Below are 14061 nucleotides of genomic sequence, written 5' to 3'. Positions count from 1 at the left end.
TTTCAGATGCTGGAACAAGTTTGTTGTGCGAATGCCTTTTTGCAGTCATTTGTTCCACGCCTGTTGCCGCAACAACACATTTATTTTCTTTGAAACAAACGTCTCACTCTCGTTAGCATTAGCCATGTTTACCTACGTGAGCCGCTAAGGAAGTAAGGGGACGGTGCAAACTACGGAAGCGCCTAAGGGGAAAAATCTTTGCCGGAGCAAAAGGAGAAAGAAATCAATTTTTTTAAATTTCAAATAATCTACAACAAAAAACTCCACACTGTATGCTTAAAATGAGCAAAATATGTAAATATAACATGCTATTATGAATGTGCTGGTTATATACATGAAATGTTAATGGACTGTTGGTGGAATGTAGCAAATCCTATTACCTCCATTGTTAGCCACCTGGTACTTGATGTATAATACACATTATAATGCATAAGACAAAGAAATACATATTTATTTGTCTCACATAAAGATTGTGAATGATGGACAAAAAGTGCATTTCCATTTTCTGAGCAAGAATTAGGGCAGGGCTATTCAACTACATCATGAAGAGGGTCGCCGTTTCCGGAGTCCAAGGGCTCAGGGGACGCGCATGTAAATGTGGATGTTTCGTCACATTTTAGATTGTGTTTACTTAATTGTAAAGTAATCACATTGACTTTCACAATGCACTGTCAATAAATTAAATATTCTGCTCTCACTACTGATTTCCATTGTGTGCAGATAGTTAACAGAATGAAGAAAGAGAAGCTCCAGAAGTTTTGTTGAGGATGGATGTTATTTATTTTAAAGTATTTTCCTTCCTCAGTTTTTCTTCCCTTTTGTAAGACTGAAAACATAAACATAACAAAAGTTTAACATTCATTCACGTTTCATCAAGCCAATTTGGGTGATGTTCGGCAGGCCAAATGAAAAGCTTTGGTGGGCCGTATGTGGCCTGTGGGCCGCCAGTTGAACAGGACTGCATTAGGGCCATTACAAGGAAGAGTGCCTTAATGTAATTTCTTGTCTTTTTAGAACCCCTGAGCAGTGTCCCAGTGTGGTGTCCCTTTTGTCAGAGAGCTACAACCCTCACGTTCGTTGTGGTGCCGCCATGGCTTTGGGCATCTGCTGTGCCGGAACTGGCAACAAGGTGACTTAACCACAGTGTTTCGTATTTACCATTCACATGAGTTTGTACTAAATGAAAACATTTCAGAGCACAGTAGTTAGGAGTGTACTTCATTTATTAATCCAACATCCATTATTTTGCTTCTTTGAAGCAAGTTCATTTTCAAAATTAATAATAAAAGTTTTCACTTTACACTTGATAATCGGAATCAGAACTAACCAAAAATGACTCATTTGTTCCTGTTGATTAATTCTACTATTATATACCACTATGCCCAATCAATACATGGTGTATAAGAGGGCCCTGTGAACATCCTTGTTTCTCACCTCGCTCCATGTGTCCTTGTGGGCCACCACCATTGAGGCAACACAGTGAGAAATAGAAAAATCACTGAAGGCGGTGCTGGATTGAACTGTTACACCGTTGTCCAGAGCAACCAGATATGGAGGCCACTAATCTCATTAATTAGTGTGGACTTGTTTCCTCCGTGGATAATTATTTTCCTGAGCACATGTTATACTACTGTTGCAGTTGCAAATGGCAAACACATAACAATGAAACATTTCTTAAACATAGCAGGAGGTGCTAGGTTGGTTACAGTTGCAATTGAACTTCAGCTTGAAAATAAATTAGAAGACAGTCAAGGTGTTAACAATAGTTGTCTGCAGGAGGCCATCAATCTGCTGGAGCCCATGACCAATGACCCAGTCAACTATGTGAGACAAGGTGCTCTCATTTCCTCTGCCCTCATCATGATCCAGCAAACGGAAGTAACCTGCCCCAAGGTTCGTGTCTTTGTTATTAACTATCAGAGTATTTATTAGTAGATGTATTGTCACCACTAAAGGCTAATCCTAAAACCCAGAGAGCAGAAGTTATCTCAATGCAACACAAACAAACATCTAAGGATGAATATTACACCCCGAGGCATGCTCTGTAGTCTTTAGCAGTAATCAAATCTCTCTAGATAGCTTTCAAAAAGGCGACAATTCCAGTGACTTCTTGTCCTATTAGAGACTGACCTGAAAGCTTCATTCTGCTCCTGCTGTGGGCCCTTCCCTCATCTAAAAGCATCTTAAATCACATTTGACTTAACAAAACTACAAGAAGTATCAGAATAAGGTTAATTTGTATTTCCTAACATATTTATTTGTTTTTCATGTTTTTTATACGTTCAATTTAAACAATGTCACACGTTAAAGGTGCTGTTTGCAACCTTAAACGGCTGCCTAGAGGGCGATTAACTTTCCAAAGTGTTGTAAGCATTATATCCCGCACGCCCCAAGTAACACACGCAGTAGTTATGTTTGTTTTCAGATAATGCTAGTGGTTTGGCAAAGTTTAGCTTGCTAATGTTGGCTATCATTGAATGTGTAGTAGGGCATACCTGTTCTAATATAGTACCGCGGTACCAATCAATTATAAAAGACTGCCTTTGACATTTTTTTTTCATGCTATGCCGCCCCGAGGTGCATGTGACAAGTCAACACACGCATTGAGCACTTGCAAACAGAAACAGCAAGGAGACAGAAGAGGGAAAATGGACAAAGTTGGATTAAAAATATAGGTTGGAGCTATTAACACTGGATGCTGCGAGCGGTGCTTTAAAACACAGTTGGCAGCTAACGTCTCTCCTGAGTGTTTTAGCTACTTTTAATTGACTAATCCTCGCCTCTATGGCGACAAAGTAAGTTTCTCACAAGTATCATCCCTGCAGGAAGAAGAAAAGCTAAACATGCTTCACTACAGACCGTAGGAGGATACAATAGCTAACCGCTAACAGCAAGCTAGTGCTCCTAAATACTGACACATGGCTTGATCTATCCAAATATCGACTGTAATAATTGTTTATCAAGTCAGGAAATATGTCCTTGGACACGAAAGAACTTTAGCTATGACCATATTTTCCGGACTATCGCGTGCACCAGGATATAAGCCGCACCCACTAAATTTTAGAAGAAAAAAATATTGTTTCCATATATTAGCCGCACCGGACAATATGCCGCAGATATATACGTTGTAAAATGAGTTATTTACACGGAATGGTTTTGTAAATGTTTATTTAGATTTTTTATTTTGTTATTATTTTTATTTTTATTTTTTTTTGTCCTGTCCAGCTTCTCAGGCAAATCATATAGTTGATGTAGATGCCCATATAGGCTGTTCAGATTTACTTTACAAAAGAGAAGTGTAGGATACTTCTCTTGTTGCCTTATTTGTATTTTGCTTTATTAAATGTATTTATATTATCATTTGGTGCAGGAGGGGATAGAAAGAGAAAAAAGGAAGACAGAGGGGGAAATTGTGGGGACGAGAGGGGGTTAAGACAGAGAGACAAAAACAACAACACCAAACACAACAACAACAACAATAGAGCAACATCAGCAAATAGGATATGTACAAATATGATGGTAGAAGTGATAGCAAAGAAGCAGTTAGTGAAATAAATAATAATACAGAAATGACAATGAAGCAATACAAATACCAATAGAAATAGCGCTATTGATAATGAACAATACCAATAATTTACCTCTATTATCAACAATACAGTTGTTCAAATGCAACAATACATACACATAATGATAACTAGAGATACAAAAGAATGCAGAAAAATGGAGGGGAATAAAGAGAAGCAACCTATATTAACCTTGTAGATTGTTATAGTAACAATAGGTTAAGCTTTGTCAGTGTGCCATGTGTTACCCATGCATACCTTAATTGATTTTTGAAACGGTGTCTGTAACACGGCAGTAAAACGGCCAATCAAACAAAACGGAAGTCATCGTCATGGACCCACTAGCTGCGGAAGCTAGCTCTCGTATCAGCTAAACAAACTCAATAACTTCAAGGTGACGATGGCGTGCGCCTGGTCGCCCGGCAAAGCCCGAAGAGGCAACTTGGGTTCTCCCTCCATTGGGCTCACCACCCATAGGACTTAGGCATAGAAGTCTGGTGCTCTGTGAGCTGAGCGGCAGCCGATGGCAGGGCCCTTGGTGGTCTGATCCTCGACTACATAAGCTAGCTCTTGGGACGGGGAACGTCACCTTGCTGGGGGGAAAGGAGCCTGAGCTGGTGCTCGAGGTAGAGAAGTTCCGGCCGAATCCAGTTGATCTCACTTAGAAGCAAGGGCTCTGGAACAAGTCCTTTCGATAGGGGCTGGACTCTCTTCTACGCTGGTGTTGCCAGCAGTGAGAGGCCCCAGGCGCGGGTGGCAATACTTATTGCCCTGTGGCTCATAGCTAGCACGTTGGAGTTTAACCCGGTGGACAAAAGGGTAGCTTCCCTTCACCTCCGAGTGAGGGGACGGGGTCATAGGTAGCAGTTCGTTGATCGACTTTGTGGTTGTATCATCGGATTTGCGGTCCCATGTTTTGGACACTCGGGTGAAGAGAAGGGCGGAGCTTTCAACCGATCACCACCTGGTGGTGAGTTGGCTCCGATGGGGGGGTATGCCGTTTAGACATGGCAGGCCCAAATGTATAGTGAGAGTCTGCTGGGAAAGTCTGGCAGAGTTTCCCGTCAGAGAGACTTTCAATTCCTACCTGCGGGAGAACTTTGTAGATGTTACGAGGGAGGAGCTGGATATTGAGTCCGAGTGGACCATGTTCTGTGCCTCTATTGTCGAGGCGGCTGATTGGAGCTCTGACCGCAAAGTGGTCGGTGCCTGTCGTGTCGGTAATCCCAGAACCCGCTGGTTGACACCAGTGGTGAGGGATGCCGTCAAGCTGAAGGAGGAGTCCTATCGGGTCCTTTTGGCTAATGGGACTCTGGAGACAGCGGACAGGTACCGACAGGCCAAACGTGCGGCTTTGGCGGTTGCAGAGACAAAAACTGACATCGCAGGAGTTTGCAGAAGCCATGGAGAACGACTTCCGGACGGCTTCGAAGCGATTCTGGACCACCATCCACTGTCTCAGGAGGGGGAAGCAGTGCACTGTCAACACCGTTTATAGTAGGGATGTTGTGGATCAGTCCTTGAGGGTGCATGGGAGTTTGCCCAACCATGTGTTTTGTGGACTTGGAGAAGGCATTTGACCGTGTCCCTCGGGAAGTCCTGTGGAGTGCTTAGAGAGTATAGGGTATCGGACCGCCTGATTGTGGTGGTCAGCGCCCTCTATGATCAGCGTCAGAGCTTGGTCCGCATTGCCGGCAGTAAGTAAAACCCGTTTTCAGTGAGGGTTGGAATCCACCAGAGCTGCCATTTGTCACCAATTCGGTTTACAACTTTTATGGACAAAATTTCTAGGCACAGTCAATCCCCTCAACTGATCCAGTTTGGTGGCTGCAGGATTAGGTCTCTGTTTTTTGCGGATGATGTAGTCCTGCTGGCTTGATCTGACCAGGATCTTCAGCTCTCACTGGATCGGTTTGCAGCTGAGTGTTAAGCAACTGAGATGGTGATGGTGAGGAGGTGTTTAGACCGGTAGGAGACCACGGGGAAGACCTAGGATATGGTGGAGAGACTGTCTCTCAGCTGGCCTGGGAGTGCCCCAGGATCCCCTGGGAAGAGCTGGATGAAGTTTCTAGGAGAGGGAAGTTTGGGTTTCTCTGCTTAGACTGCTGCCCCCGCAACCCAACTTCGGATAAGCGAAAGAAGATGGATGGTATTGGATTGATACCCAAATGTGTAGTATCACCAAAACTAATGTAAATAATCAAACAACAGAAGAATAAGTGTTTATTACATTCGAGCAGAAGTGTAGATAGAACATGTTCAAACAGGAAGTAAGCAGATATTAACAGTAAATGAACTAGTAGATGAATAATGTTGACAAAATAAAAAGACACAATGTTACTGCATACAATTTTCTGTTCAAATTAAGCCAATAATAAAAATGTTGTGGTCCCCTTTATTTTGAAAAGTATGGAAATACATTTTGGTACTTGTATCAACTGATTAATATATGGGGACAACCCTAATGTGTAGCCTGTCTTAGTAACAACATGACTGTTGCTTCTTCGGGACTGCACCCTCCTGCAGGTATGAGACACTAGACTTCTTCCTCAGGCCCACAAACAATTCTTATTTAACTGTGACAAATTTAAGAAGGTATGTTCTGTTAACCACTAATGATAACATCATCTAGAGTACTTGAATGGTTGGTTGAAAGAGTGTAACTGAGCAAGTTGCAAACCCACCCTTTAATGCACTGTGACTCGAATAAAGGAAACTTGATTGAAAGTTTGAAGGCAGCAGCTTTTATGAAGATGGAAGGAAAGAAATGTGTCATGGCGCACTGGAAAGTCACTAGTCCAAGCATAACTTCACACACTCGCCCTTGCAGCACCTCATATATTGTCACAGACAGTTAAGAAATGCCAGACACCTTTGCAGAGACTCCTCATCTGTACCGCAGTAAGCTAAGGTCCATGCACGACTGTCCAAGGGTTGGCTTTTGTTCCAAACACTGGAATGTTTGGAGGCATTACATCCATGACTGTTTATTTTAGGATAGTCTTTGCAGCACACAGACTGCAGTTTTATGTCTCTTAGCATATATAACTTGATTACTGGAATATACCAGATGTAGAGATGTGCCATTTTGGCCAAAACAATGACCACCATTATTTTTATGAATACCAAAACCACGATTATCATTCACAATTATACACTATTACGAAAAACATTTTTATGGGAACAAGGCTTTCATTTCAAAATGAAACTTAAAATAATTCACAAGTAATACAATACAATTTACAAACGACAAAGGGATACCAAAAATAAAATATTCCATGAAGTGCAACCAAGTGAAAAAAATATGTGCAAATAGTACAAGGAACACAGTGTACGGTATTTATAGTACACGTTAGGGCTGGGCGATGTATCAAATATATTCGATATATCGCGATATATTGTCTCTGTGCAATGTAGAAAATGACTATATCGTGGGTATTCGAGTATACGTTCTCACGCAGTTGCTTTTAGCTGCGGGCATTACACTGCAGGCGTTTCTCACTCTTTCTTGTCTACATCTCACAGAGACATAAAACAAGCGCACCTTGTTACATACGTCACATACTGTCGCGCGTGCAACGTCATACGCTCTCGCGGAGCAGAGAGGTAGCGGCATGGGTAAAGTTAGCTGTGGTGCAAGCGGAGCGGTGCGAGTGGTAATACGAGAGAAAGAAGGTGCTAATCTGGTAACAAATGGAGGAAGAAGAATTAATTCCCAAGAAAAAACAGCACGGGGTCCATCGTCCGGCGGTGGTTTGGCTTCAAGCGGGAAGATGTTGAACAGACAACCGTAATATGTCAAGTATGCGGCAAAAGCGTTGCTACAAAAAGTAGCAGCACTAATAATTTGTAGCATCATTTGAAAAGTCACCCGCTAGAGAATGAAGAGTGCCTGAAACTCCGCATGTCAACATCTGCGGCCGGTGCCACACCCAACAAGCACTGACCCAATTGAGCCTGGCGTCTCCCATTTCTACATCAACACCGTATGAAAAAAATAGTCAAAAACAGAAGGAGATAACGTCCGCAGGAACCTACCACATAGCGAAGGACGAACACTATTTGATTTCCTATTATGCAGCTCATTTTTATTGGACAGTTATTGAAATATCTTGTGTGACATCATGCACAAAAGTACACTTTTATCTGTTTTAAACTATTGTAGTGGCGTTCTGTACAAAAAGTGCACTTTAATTTAGTGTTGTTTTGATATGTCATCTTAGTGACATCATGCACAAAAGTGCTTGTTTTAAAATGTCTTTGACAATCTTGCACTTTCTGTTTTGTAAAGTACATGAATGTTTGTGCCACTGCTTGATAACTGTTTTATAAATACAGTTTTGGTAAATTGACTTAGTTGTGATTTTCCTCTCTGCATGAAAGTTTAAAAGTAGCATATATTAATGCAGTATGAAGAAGAATGTTTTAATGTAGACACATAGAATCATCATACTGCTTTGATTATATGCATCAAGTGTTCATTCAAGGCTAAGGCAAAATATCCAGATATTGTGTATCGTGACATGGCCTAAAAATATCAAGATATTAATAAAAGGCCATATCGCCCAGCCCTATTACACGTCTTTGGTCAAAATGTTTTTGGTGTGTCTCTTGGTTGTGAATGTGCAGTGGAGCGTGCTTTTTAAATATTACTATCGCCAATGTTCGCCCTCATTGGCCGTGATCAGGTTTAACATTTGACTAATTGTGCAGCTTGACCAAAAGGAATGTCTGCAAAAGCACAATTATTCATGCAAAGCATCTTTGTGTTCATCCACCTTTTCTTTGTGTACCTTTTGCAACAGGTAAACCAGTTTCGACAGCTCTATGCAAAGGTGATCAACGACAAGCACGATGATGTTATGGCTAAATTTGGGGCCATCTTGGCCCAGGGAATCCTTGATGCAGGTCAGTATCATGATTTAATGACTTACTCTCTTCCTTGGACTGACACTAGCCTTAATTAGAGACATAACAGTAACTTATTAGCAAACTACAAACCTAACTTACCATTGTCGAAGAATTGTATTTTGGGATATGAAGCTGGGCGGTTGCACTGAAGAGGATGCGGCGGTCTCGTTACCTGCCTGGCTTACAAGCCTCTCAAACATGCTGCGGTCCTTGAGTCTTAAGTTCGTAATTATGTTGCAAGTGTTTCATCAAGTTGATGCTGTTTCAATCAATCAATCAATCAATGTTTATTTATATAGCCCTAAATCACAAGTGTCTCAAAGGGCTGCACAAGCCACAACGACATCCTCGGTTCAGATCCCACATCCCCCCAATTAATGCATTGAGCAGAGTTTTTAGTCGTTTCGGTTAGTCAGCCCACACCTTTGAACATTTAGCTCTGAAGCCTAACATGTTGACAAGAATAAAGGCAAGCAGGCGTTGTCATCACCTGCTTTTGATGGTAGTGTCATAACTACGTGCCGCTTATCTGGATATAAAAATTCCCAAATACTGTGTAATTTTTCTAGAGTCTAAACCATATCAACGACATTAGGAAGGGGTACCGAAACATACTGGTTTTTGGTATACATCCCAGGGTTTCCCCTTAATGTAATTGATCGCACCATCCTGTGTGCGCCTGGAAGAGCGGCAGCACATCACAGTAGCTCCTTTGAATTCCTTTCATTTTACTTTATTTTTGGTATTCTTAACTTTTCTTGCCTTTTTTTTAATCTCTTACCTTCCATAAACCACTAATTATGGTTCTTGGGCGCTTTTGTGTGTTTTCATTACTTTTCTTTTTCTTTTCGGGCCGTTTTGTTTTTGGCTTTGATCAGCGGAGCAGTAGACCTTTTGTTTACACACGCGAGGAGCTGTTTGCGCTCTCCTTACCAGCGCTATGGGGAACGCGTCCGGACCTTCCCGTGGAACTACGGAAAAAGCGCAGGGGACGCCGTGCCGGCATAAAGATGAAGGAGCGCAGAAGGAAATTTAAGCCTGCCATCCCCTCGGTCCTCATGGGGAACGTGCGGTCTTTGGCGAATAAAATGGACGAATTGTTTGGGCTCGCCCGAACTCAAAAGGAGTACGCCGTGTGCAGCATCATGTGCTTAACGGAGACTTGGCTACACGCGGACTTCCCGGACCACAGCGCGTCTCTACCCGGCTTCACAACCTCACGGGCGGATAGAAGCACACTCCTGAGCGGTAAGAAAAAAGGCGGAGGGATTGCCATCTTGGTGAACGAGAGGTGGTGTAATCCTGCTCATATTACTGTAAAGGAGTGTGTTTGTATGCCCTAACCCTATTTTATTTAAGGACAAACTTGCAATAAAAAACATATGTACCGTAAAATATTTTTTATTAAAATAAAGCCAATAATGCAATATTTTGTGGTCCCCTTTACTTAGAAAAGTACCGGAAAGTATCGAAATAATTTTGGTACCGGTACCAAAATATTGGTATCGGGACAACACTACAACCCGCACAATTCCAACAGGTTTTACCTCCTAGGCAAACACTTTCTCACTTCCTCATTCTCCGCCAATCCACTTTTTAGGCACGGACGATGTGTTTGCGATCATGGGGAAAAATAAACCTCAAATCCAAACCACACAAACATTAAACATTACCTTATGTTGAAGAGGTTCATTTAGCCTACTAATGTGTATTTATAAATGGTTGATTTATATAGGCTAGTAAGGTAAAGTTTTGTACCTGACAAGTTTCGGCTATCAAGATAGCAAGATAGCCGAAACTTGTCAGGTACAAAACTTTACCTTACTAGCCTATATAAATCAACCATTTATAAATTAAACATTACCACCAGCAGGTTCGTTACAGTATGAATTGATATGTATAGTTACTTATTTGTGCACTATTGACAAGTAATGCACCAAAAACTGACGAAAAAAATACTTTAATCATCGAAAACAATGCTGCTGAAACCGGATGTAAACAAGGCGCACGTGATTGTCTGGATCGTTGTCAGCATGTCTGCGATGTGGACCTAACTTTAATACATGCCAGATATACCAGCGTCTACAAAATGTGCATATATTAAGAGAGTGGTGGCTTTTAAGGAGAGAAAGTCAAACTGGGGCAGCAGCGCCAAGCAAGTGTGATGTCATACTCGCTGCAGCTCTCCTCTTTCATCAGCAACATGGAGGGACAGAAGTAGAGTCTCTAGACTCGAGTACTGTCTATAGTAACACCAGAAGAAGATGATACATTTGCTGCTAATCCTTTTTAATAAAGAAAAAGACATTAAAAGTTTCTTGACACTTGAAACATTCTCAACAAAGCACAATAAGCAGTAACAAATGAAATTAAGCAAAATGATATAAAATAATAATAAATGTTTATACTTATTTTGAGCCTTTTTAAATAAAATCATATCATCATATTAAATTATGAGATGACATCATGGTGACCACGCCCCCACCGCCACAGGTGGGGGCGGTTTGTAACCTTGCAGTGTGTTAAGAGATCAACCTTTTCATCTCTATGGTGGATGTGACAGTGAAATGACACTGTTAAACAAGCAGGCTGTGGTCTCTCCATTTGAGTACCTTGAGCGAAACTGAGTAGGCCTTTACGCTTGACCACCCGTGCGCTGTGACTCTGGAACAGATCACATTAAGGTTCATTAGCGGCCGGCGTTTAGCACAACTCCGCTCTGCTCTCAGCCATATGGCCCGTTGGTGTCCCAGCGGTGATTATGTTTGTCTGATCGTCTCTGGTGTTTGTGGACACAAGCACAAAGGATGGCTTAATATGTGTGAGGTCCTAGCGCCACACTCACACTGACATAGAACACAGCCATTGCCTTGTGTATTCACAAGCCCCTCCATGCAAGCTGGAGCAGCAAATGATACTCTGTGCTAAGGCAGCAAGAAGCCAGACCAAGTCTACATGTACCATGTGTACCATCTCAGATATTTCACAATGGTGGCTTTTGCTTCTTGACGACAGAAGCAAAACTCAATCATGTGAGGCGCTTTACTGTAGGCTTCAACACACTACAAAGACCCTCCCTGCATGTATCACTTTTCAGACTATAGGCATGCTCCATTCAAAAGGCGAACGTTCATAGATTTACCATGTTTCACCCGCTGTTTAAACACACTCTTTACATGTTGGATTTCAAACACACTTACTGTAAGATTGTTCAACTACTGTTCACATATTACCATGTTTCACCTGCTGTTTAAACACATCCTCTAAAAAACCCACTTACTGTAAGATTGTTCAACTACTGTTCATAAATTACCATGTTTCACCTGCTGGTTAGTGCTGGTGCCTCACAATAAGAAGGACCTGGGTTCGATCCCCTCTGGGTCTTTCTGTGTGGAGTTTGCACATTCTCCTCGTGGCTGCGTTGTCCGGTTTCTGCCCACTTCCAAAGACATGCACCTGATAGGTTGATTGTAAACACTAAAATGGTCCCTCGTGTGTGAATGTTGTCTATCTGTGTTGGCCCTGCCATGAGGTGGTCACTTGTCCAGGGTCTCCAGCACCCCCTGCAACCAAACGGTAGAAAATGAATGGATGGATGGACTTCTTATCTATTAATTAGTTTTTCTTTTTGAAAGACATACTACAATTGTAGTGTTTTAATTCAGTAATCTGAAATACGAGTGTTTTGAGTAACAAACTTGGTCATGGAAACAATTGAACTCGTAACTTGAAGGTACTACTGTTCAAGATTTCACAAAGAGTCTGCATAAAAAGAGCGAATTCTTCAAAGATAGCGCTAAATCTATGTAAATCGGTTGAAATTATTCTGTGGCGTGCCACCATCCATTAATTTTTTACCGCTTGTCCCTCTCGGTGTCACAGGGAAGGCGAGAACCTATCCCAGCTGCACTCGGGGTTCACCCTGAACAAGTGGCCACCTTATCGCAGGGCTAACAAGACACCCACAAAAAAATGAATGTATGGGAAACCCAGCTTGACAAATAGGTTGGCTGAGGTCTTCTGTGCATAGCAGCAGCCCAAACTGTGTGACACTTTAATTCAACATGAGAGCTTCCACTTAAATGTGAATAACCCCCTTTGTTATAAAACTCCCCAGTCAAGTGGTCCTTAACCTGTTCTGACATTTTTAAGGACCACTAAAGGAGAAGTGTAGGGACTGCCTTCAGTCAGGAATTGTTGGACATTGGTGCATGTATCAAGATCCTGGCCCTGTATTAAATCATTTCATTGATCTGATGTTACCTGCTATTGTTTGCGTTGATTTCATTTGAGGAGGGATGGGCTAGTCCCTCTTTTAAACAAAACATTTCTGTTCATCATTATGGACATGACAGATTAATCTTGGTTCCCTCCTATCCGCCCTTCCTGTCTTTTGTCTCGGATCCCCCCTATTGTTTGCCACGGATAGAATGCAGGGCGTTTGTTTCATGTTTGCACTGGACCGTATTGCTCGGGTGGATCACAAAAATAGTGTCTGTCGGTCCAGTTTCTATTTTTTATTGAATAAATACATTTGTTTATAAATGTAATAAGAACACAATTGTGTCTAGTCTGCAGTCAGTCATTATGTCAATATAAACCGCTTGATTAGATAAGGTCAACAAGGTTGTAGATCTGTGTTTCCCTGTCAAGTCTGTGTTGAATCTAACCCCGACTCTCCTCACTGTGTCCTAGGGGGACGTAACGTGACCATCTCCCTGCAGTCCAGGACTGGTCACACGCACATGCCATCAGTAGTGGGCTTGCTCGTCTTCACCCAGTTCTGGTTCTGGTTCCCCCTCTCCCACTTCTTGTCCTTGGCCTTTACTCCCACTGCCATAATTGGCCTCAACAAGGACCTCAAGGTATGGAGGTGTCTTTATATCCTTCTGCTGGACTAACCTGCACCTTGCTAAAAACCCATGTTTATTTCAAGATTCACACATAATGAACTCTATTATTTTTTCATTTGAGCTTTAAAGAACAGTAATCAGGTAGAGAGGACGGTACAGTCAGACACTGACTGAGACTTTAAAGTGTGTTTATTAGGACACGCTAACAAAACCTACAAAGGAGCACATTATACAGGTTTCCAGTGTAAGCAAGACGAAAAGGATGGCATTCATTAGTTGGCAGCCAGTTTGGCTGTTTATCTTCCACAGTTCTGGGGAACAACTATTGGACATGTGAACTATTTCAACATTAAACCTGCAATAAATCACACACGCTTTGATGCCTAAAATTTTGTAGAACTGAGGTGCTACGTATCTCCTGGTGAATATACTGCAACAAGAACAACACAAGAACAATTTAGTTAGCCAGGCACTTCTTATTTTTTCAGATGAAACTCAAGGTTTGAATAGTGTCCTGAGTTAGCTAATACAACCAATAAAAGCATGTTCTTTTTTCCTGCTGTAACGTGGCAGTTTAAATTTAAATGTGCACGCACTAACTAAAAATGGCGGATGCGCCCAAGGCAGTCTGGGTAGATTTATACCATGTATGACGATGTCCACAATATGTGACCTTACATTCCAAACTGATTGTTTGCAGGAAGTATGAAGGAAGGCAAGGTTGTCATAAATAT

The 14061-nt window shown here is 41.9% G+C and overlaps 2 protein-coding genes across 2 annotated transcripts in view; one reads left to right on the top strand and one right to left on the bottom strand.

The window, feature by feature from the left end:
- Positions 1–14061, bottom strand: part of htr2b (5-hydroxytryptamine (serotonin) receptor 2B, G protein-coupled) — a 32270-nt gene that overhangs the window by 10365 nt on the left and 7844 nt on the right. The window lies entirely within an intron of this gene.
- Positions 1–14061, top strand: part of psmd1 (proteasome 26S subunit, non-ATPase 1) — a 43467-nt gene that overhangs the window by 24580 nt on the left and 4826 nt on the right. Inside the window, exons 17-20 of the mRNA XM_062028550.1 lie at positions 1015–1129; positions 1777–1893; positions 8369–8471; positions 13170–13339. Coding sequence (XP_061884534.1) covers positions 1015–1129; positions 1777–1893; positions 8369–8471; positions 13170–13339 — 505 coding nt within the window. The remainder of the gene's footprint in view (positions 1–1014; positions 1130–1776; positions 1894–8368; positions 8472–13169; positions 13340–14061) is intronic.

Source organism: Entelurus aequoreus, linkage group LG19 (assembly GCF_033978785.1).
Source record: "Entelurus aequoreus isolate RoL-2023_Sb linkage group LG19, RoL_Eaeq_v1.1, whole genome shotgun sequence".
Classification (NCBI taxonomy): Eukaryota; Metazoa; Chordata; class Actinopteri; order Syngnathiformes; family Syngnathidae; genus Entelurus; species Entelurus aequoreus.
Note: the sequence above shows the minus strand (reverse complement) of the source record. Positions and strands in the feature narration are given on the sequence as shown.